The sequence below is a fragment of the Andrographis paniculata genome, unplaced genomic scaffold (genome assembly GCF_009805555.1).
Source record: "Andrographis paniculata isolate CXL003 unplaced genomic scaffold, ASM980555v1 Contig34END, whole genome shotgun sequence".
In the NCBI taxonomy this organism is placed as follows: domain Eukaryota; kingdom Viridiplantae; phylum Streptophyta; class Magnoliopsida; order Lamiales; family Acanthaceae; genus Andrographis; species Andrographis paniculata.
In genome coordinates, this window is record NW_026137567.1 from 2,813,902 (window position 1) to 2,822,195 (window position 8,294).

Genomic DNA, 8,294 nt, shown 5'->3' on the forward strand with positions numbered 1-8,294 from the left:
TATTTTTATTAATATACTTTTTAATTACTTACTAACTTTATTTTATTTAAATTCTTATGTTTACGGTAATATGGACATTTTATTGTAGGCAGAGATAGTATTTTATTATTTTTTTTATGAGAATGATGTTATTGGTAGTTTTAAATAAAAATTAATATACATGATTAAAAAATTAAAATGTATATTTAAATATTTTAATTATTATATCTCAATAAAATACATATAATATAAATTTTCTATTGTAAAGAATAAAATTTTATATAAATACAAATTAATACCAAATATATGTATTTTTCTTAATTAATATAAATTAATTTTATAAAAATATTGTATAATATCTACTAAAAAATCTTGTGAAATTTTATAAAAAAACCGAGAGTCAAAATTTTTAATTTATAAGAAAAAATTATGGAAAATTTTCAAATTAAGAGTGCACGTAAATTTGCAGATACAAAACTCCATCTGTTCCTTGGCATTTTTATAAGTAGATTGAAAATTAATAATATATTATTGATTAATATAAATATATAAATTTTTTAAATATTTTTTTATTTAATTTATTAAAAAAAATACTATGGGATAGAAGAAGTATACCAATTCTTCGTAAAAAAAAATATATATATAGGCTAAATTGCACAAAATTTACTCGTGGTTCCATGAAATTGCGCCAAATTCTCTATACTTTTAAAACTGGGTCACACTTCTTCGTGGTTTCATAACTCTGCGTCTAACCTCCTAACCTCCTCGACGCTCCTTATTTTTCGGTATTTGACTTAAACGTGCCCAAACTGCAAATAAATTTTAGAATTTCAATTTCTAAACCTCTAAAATTACAAATATATTTATTTTTCTTATATTTAGCTAAAAAATAGTAAATATATTCAAAATTAGCTATTTTTTTCAGCTTTTAAGAGTTTATTTTTACTGTATTTTTAAGGTAAATATAAAAAAAATAAATATATTTGTAATTTTAGGGGTAAAGAAATTGAGATCGTAAAATTTATTCGCACTTTTGGCGTATTTAGTTCAAATACCGTCAGAGAGAGTTTGTTTGACGCAATTTCGTAAATATTTTGTGCAATTTAGGCAAAAATATATTTAAAACTAATAATAATAAATAAAATTAAAATGCAAATGCAATAACAAAGGGAATGTACACAAACCATTAATATAATGCATTCGTTCATATAATACCATCAATAATTACTATCTTTCCTTTCCGTCTTCCTTAGTCGCAGAAGCACGCGGAGCCGTACGGTGTTGTTTCCTCCACCCGATCAACATGGTATCCGCCTCTTTTTTTTTTTTTTTCCTGTCGATTTCTTGCTTTTCTCCATGTCTCGCTGTTTTTGCTCGAATCACTGCAATCGAATTCCGTTGTTGCAACATAATATCGACTGTTTCTTTTATTTTTATTTCTACAATGAGCTTCGTTACCTGCGACAATTTCTAAGATGTAATTGAAAAGTTGAAATCTCTGATAAATTACTGGTTTAAGGGGTTCCCTTTAGGGCATAAGCATCGAAGATTTAATCCGGTCCATCAAGTCAACATCTAGGAATCCCTAGTTTAGTCTTCTTTTTGGATTTCCATTGTGAGCCCTAGTTGATGATTATTGAAAATCTTTTTTTTTTTTTACCACTTGTTATCAGCCGGTCTAACTGTTTATAGTTTTAGATTCTCTAACTGTCTTCCTGTGATTGTCTATCAATGGCATGTAATTTTTCAAAATATGAATGATATCAGTCCTGATAGGGGTGTTAATTTTGTGTATTTTAGATGATTCTCCATTGGTGCTGAGCTAACTATAGCAATTACTTGGGGGAATTTCTCACTATTTGTATGAATGTAATGAGCCTAACCTTTTCATTGTAAAATTGTTTGTTTGGTTACCGGTAGAGTTTTAAGTTGGAAATTGAGTTGGAGGGGATTTATTTAATTTATATTTAATTTATGATATAATAAATATAGGGTTAAAAGAAATTTAAAAGATTTATAAAATGTTCTAAAAACTATATCTAAAAATATAAATAAGTAATGTATATATGATTAACATAAATTACTTTTATAAAAAATGAGAAGGTTTGAATATATATAAATATGTTTGTTCATTGAGGAGAGACGGATATAGAATATTCTGAATGGGTTCCACATAGTGTAATATTTGAAAAAAAAAAGTTGGGAGCAAAATGCCGACTTAAACTTTAACCGTAAGCAAACACACCCTCTTGATTCCCGCTGAAAGTAGGTGCGCTAGTCTGTGTTGAGTATTGTATTTGCACCAAAAAATCCGAGTTATAGTATCTTTACCAGTTAACAAATTGATTGGCTAATTGTTCTCGTAGCACCTGCATCATGTCGAATTCGTAGTTGGTAATAGTAAGATACTTCTTCAGGCATAAGTTGTAGGCATTCTTGTTGTCCCTACCATGTGATTTTTTGTTACTTCTTATGTTGCTCTAATGTTTTGCCAATTAGCTAATGTCAACTCTATACTTTCCTTTATTCTCTTTCTCTGTGTCCGGCCTCAATTCTTTTTCTGTCATTTAAGAATTCATTTTGCTTTTGTTGTTTTTTCTTCTAGTCAACTCTTTACAGGGGCATGGCCAGGAAAGATAAACCTAGAGGGCGCCATCAAGGTTTGACTGCCCAGAAAAAGCAGGAGATTAAGGAAGCATTTGAACTGTTTGATACTGATCAATCTGGTATTGAATAATTCATATGTAAACAAATTTTATATTTATTTTATATTTCCTTTCTTAAAGGGTATCTTGTCTTCAAAACCACATACAGGTACTATTGATGCCAAGGAGCTGAATGTTGCAATGAGGTGCCCCCTCCTGAAAGCTTTCTTTAAAACATTGATGTTAGAACTTCATAATATGTATAATTCCAACTTGGTTTATTTTGCAGGGCTCTTGGTTTTGAAATGTCTGAAGAGGTAGTTTACTCATTGTATGCATTTTCTAAAGGAGTTTTATCATATTCGATACTTTAATTTCTGTTCATTGTTCAGATTGTAAGTCTTATTATGCTCCTTCTGTGGCCGAGTAATGATGTTTTGGCTTTTGATAGGACAACTTTGTGTAGATTGTGATCATTAACTTTGGGATGCTCACAGTTTCCAGAATGTTTGACTTTTGCTGCATAGTACTATATATAAACACGGCATCCGAAGTAACCAACCTGTAGAATTCTCTTTAATGTAGTTTTGGAGAAATTATGAATTATATTTATATCAGGTGATGGGCATCTCATTCAATGATGATGTTGTTTAGCTCCAAGTTTTGCTTTTAATTTTTCAATGAATCCCAACTTTAATAACTAAGGAGTGTAGGAGTTTCTCAATGTTACCCAGCTTTGTTTCTCAATGGATCTCAGCTTCCCAAAACCCTAAATACTTCTAGAATGTAGAGGCAAGAAGGGATATGACGAATATGCACTAGCACTTTAAAAGCATAAGTTATTCTATTTCAATTAGGTGTTTCCTTGCTTCAAATAACCCAATAAACATGACTGGGGTAAATGGTCTCTTGTTCTTAATTGATCTTAAATATAGTTATTAGCAACATCTTTAACTGAGAATGTTAGCTTATGTTACTGATAGGACATCTACACCATAGATTGACTATTTCAACATTTCATCTCTGTAATATTAATAAGCATTAGTGAAATGCATTTTTTGGACAATGTTCTTATGTACTACTTATTTCCAGACATAATTTCTGGTTGCTTCCTTACTAACTGATCATGGTCACATCGTTCGATTGTTTTGATTCTTTTGCTCAGGAAATTACTCAAATGATAGCTGAAGTAGACAAAGATGGGAGTGGTTCAATTGACTTTGAGGAATTTTGCCACATGATGACAGCCAAATTTGGAGAGAGGGACACCAAACAAGAGCTCATGAAGGCCTTTAACATTATCGATCAAGATAAAAATGTGAGTTTGTCTTGTCATTTGCTTCGTTTCTCCTTGTTGACTACATAGTTCAGGTAGAGTTAGATTAGGTAGGATTAGTAGATTTTATCTATTTGGATAGACTTGTAATTATATATGTATGTAACATTGCTTGTGTTAAGAGAAGGCATCGTAATAGAATTTAGAGCTGATCTTGCAGGTTGGGCCAATTGGGTATGATTTTTTGAATGAGTTGCTATTCGGTAGTGTTCTTGATTAGTGTTCGGGTTGAGCGAAAATCACCCAATTACCATTTTGATTACACAGTAACTGCTCCCCGCTGGCTGATTTGCCATTGTCTGGACACTATCCTGCGATGCATCATCTAACAACGCATAACTCTCACCCGTCATTTATACCCACCATTGTTTGCCACACCTTGCCTCTATCATCCAACTCGCAATTTCCGACTGCCTTCTGCCTTGTGCTGACAAAGCTGCTGACTCTTTGTAACAAGTCTAAATATAAACTTGGAGATGTAATTCACCAAAGTACTAATTGAGTATGACTCAACTATGCTTGTATCAACTTGGGCATGCTAAATATATATGCTCATAGAGTTAGATTAAGAGAGGATTATTAGAGTTTATCCATTTGTATGAACTCTTGGATAGACTCCTAATTATAGCTATATGGTGTGTATCCTCACTTGTGTTAATAAATCCTATTCACATAACACTCCTATTCATGTTCGTCTTCTTCATATGAATGCAGGGAAAGATTTCTGTTGCTGATATTCAGCGCATTGCAAAGGAACTGGGTGAAAACTTCACTGAAAAGGAGATACAAGACATGATTGATGAAGCAGATCGGGACCGTAAGTTCTCTCCATTTGACTTAGCTTCAATACTTGTTAGGTAAATTTGCTTTAGTAATGTTTCTAAATAAGAATTGCTGCACAAGTTCCAACACTACTTACTAAGAGTGCTTTCTTGTGTTTTGGATGTATTGAGTATTTTTTTATTTGAAAATATTTAATGGAAAGTAGGTGATAATTGTAAAATTTTGAATGGAAAACAAGCTGTGGATGTAATGTTTTAAATGGAAAATAAATGTTGGATGGCTATGATTTATAGGAAAAAAGTATTTTACCGTAGAATACATACAAAACGGGAAGAAAAGATTGAAAACATAAACAAACACACCCATCATTGTCACGCTGCTCTATGAGCAGGAATATTCATTAAAGTGTAAATATTTCTCTCCAGATTTGCATCGTAACACACATTCACGTTCATGTTATTCTAACCCCCACCTGCCTACTCAAATACCTCATCTCAATTGAGTGCTGTTTGTCAAAGTATTAATACCTTAAAGGTTGTTATATCTGGGGGATCGAATATTATCTGCTATGGTTATGGATACTAGTTGTACTTTTATACTACCAGTAATAATATCTGTAGATGAATTGCACAAACAGTTCTGCTCTGCAGAATAACATTCTGGTGGTACATATATTGTTGTCATAATTAATGTGCATTCTATAGTTCAAAAGTAAATGATTTTACTTCTGCCTGTCTTGGCTGTATGAGGGACAGTTTAAATTAATCGATCTACTCAAGTTACATTTTAATAAAAACTCACATTAACCTATTTCCCAATCTATAAAGACCCTGACTAAATGATATGTTTTTGTTTAAAAAAATGTACAGGTGATGGTGAGGTAAATGCTGACGAATTCATGAGAATGATGAGGAGAACCTCATATGGGTACTAAATCACCTCCACTGCCGAACTCAGAGTAATTATCTTCTACTTTTCTTGTTTCATTGAATATGTGACTTGGAGAGTCAAAAGAATCATTGCCAAAGTTTGTTGTTTAGGTATGTTGCTTGATATCATTCCATTTTATTTATTTATTTATTTTTTAAAAAAAAAAAGAAGAAAGAAAGGCATCGACATAGGCATCCCTTTCTTTTGGGGTTGGAAAGAATTATTGACAGCAGTACAGCAGCACATTCAAATTGCACCGGCATTTATGACTTGTTAAGCATTTACATAAATGAATGGATTTGAAATTCGAATGTTTTTGTCCGGATATAAACGGGATCCTGCTTCTGTTGGGGAGGTTTTGCCATTAGTATATCTTTAAAACTCTGCCTGCTTTAATCTGGGAGTATGAATTATAATGATGCTTCACATTTTTGCTGCGAATTTATTACGATCATTTGAAATTGCATTTTCTATACACTTAGGTGTGTTGCCATTCACGTTATAAGCAGAATATATTAATTATCGTTTATTCTTAGTTTCTTAGAACACATAGAATGTGACTTTGCAATTTCATTTGGGATTACAAATTGTGAAATGAGCTGAGAGTTTCTCATGGATAATAATCCTGATATCTCTTGTTGTTGTCATACCACAGGTTATGAAGGAAGGAACTGGGAATATTAGTACGGAATACTTTTCTTGGGGTGGGGTGAGGTGGGGTGGGTTGTATGATGCATTGAATTAAGGTTAAACTTTTGTTGATGATACCAACAAGGCTTTGATTGTAAAGTTTTATGTACCTTGTGATGTGATGATTATATTGAAGTAATATTATAAAACAAATATTTCTTCCAGCTTCTTTTGCTACATTGATGGAAATTTTTATTTTTATTATTATTCTTCTGTTGCTTAATTACGTTTGCTAAGTGACTTACCTAACCTAGTAATGCAAGTTTTGTATAAGGAAAAAAATAATATGAAATTAAAAAATAAAGTATTTAATATGATATATATTTTTTAATGTCAAAAAGTTATTTTTTTACTCTCCCCTTATTGCGTTTCATCTCATGTTATTATAATTATTTTTTTTAAGAAGGATTATATTAATTAATTATTTATATTATATCGTAATTATTTTTATTAATAGATTTTTAATTATTTATTAATTATATCTTAAAATTTTTGTATTTGGATACGGTAATGGGGAGGGGTATTTAGTAATGTTGGAACAAATAACAACTTTACTCCACATTATTAGATCATAATTATGTCAGATTTTTTCACTTACGCACAATCCGTAAATAATTTTGATTTTATTTGCAAATATTTTTTTTTCGGCAAATTAAACAAACAAACTCTTTATTTACCAATAATTTTATTAATAAATAAGAATTAATTTGTCATTATTCTTTTTATTTATCACATCTATCTTTTTATTAATTCTTTAATATATATTTTTTATAATACAATCATTTTATTTTGTTATTTATTTCATTTTTATATTAACCTATTATTATTTTTTAATTTTTTTATCCAAACAAAGTAGCATAATTAGCTCCGAGGGTAGAAGTACATATTATTGTTCAATTGATATGCAAAAGAGGACAAATAACTAAAATATCAAGAAGATTGCCTTGTTTAAAATCATACTCCCTCCGTCCCACATAATTTATTCCTATTTTCTATTTTCGTCCGTCCCACATAATTTGTCCTTTCATTTTTCGGAAAATTAATTATACACTTTAATCATATTTTAAATTTTAAAATTTAATTTTTTTAATCTTAATTAAACTATTTAGTTATTTAAATCTTAATTTATAATTATTTTTACTAAATAATAATTATTTTTACTAATATATTTCTTAATTAGTTACTAATTATACTTTACCTAAATTCTCGTATCTACGGTAATACACTCATATTACATGGGACGGATGGAGTATTATAGAGATATATTAGGAAGGTATTTGGTGAAAAAAAAAAATTATTTATAATAACTTTTAATTTTCACTAAAAACTCTACCGTACAATTGAGCATACTTTGTTAGCTTTGACACCTTTAGAGCAAAAACAGTGGCCCAGTGTCTAAATCAGAGTCGAAATTGGGGGAGATGGTTTCGAATGGTAAGACCATCTGCAATAGGCGCATCTCCTCTCGTGCCACATCACTATTTTTTTTTTTAAAAAATAAAAATAAATAATAGATATTATGCAGAGATGCTGAGAAGATGTTATTCAATCGTCATGTGTCGCAATTTATAACACTTAATGTATATATGTATATATATATATGATATATATTTTGTTTTTATAATTTATATTAATTTATTATTATATTTAATTTTTTTAATATTTTTATAATTCATAATATTTTGTATTCTACGAAATGATACCATTATTGAATATATTTTATCAATTTAAAATTTAAAATATATAAATACAAATATAATATAATTCTATTGAACAAATCAATATTAATAAATTTAATTTAAATTATTAAATAAAATAAAATTTTAAATTTTAAAGCAATTAAATAATATAAAATTATAATTCAAAAATAATATATATATATATAATATGAAAATAAAAATTTATTAAAAAATTCGGATGAGTATCTCTGT

General features: G+C 29.3%; 1 protein-coding gene across 2 annotated transcripts; it reads left to right on the forward strand.

Moving 5' to 3' along the window:
- The first annotated feature begins 1,152 nt into the window (after positions 1–1,152).
- Positions 1,153–6,527, forward strand: LOC127248895 (caltractin-like). 2 transcript variants are annotated; one of them, XM_051271450.1, is made up of 8 exons: positions 1,153–1,285; positions 2,585–2,705; positions 2,794–2,830; positions 2,914–2,941; positions 3,790–3,942; positions 4,675–4,777; positions 5,613–5,701; positions 6,329–6,527. In XM_051271450.1, the coding sequence occupies exons 1-7, from the start codon at positions 1,283–1,285 to the stop codon at positions 5,675–5,677; spliced, it is 510 nt and encodes a 169-aa protein (XP_051127407.1). In that variant the 5' UTR covers positions 1,153–1,282; the 3' UTR covers positions 5,678–5,701; positions 6,329–6,527. The 2 variants fall into 2 exon arrangements, with proteins under 2 accessions (XP_051127407.1, XP_051127408.1); XM_051271451.1 differs by lacking the exon at positions 6,329–6,527 and having other exon boundaries at positions 1,249–1,285; positions 5,613–5,706.
- The last annotated feature ends 1,767 nt before the right edge of the window (positions 6,528–8,294 follow it).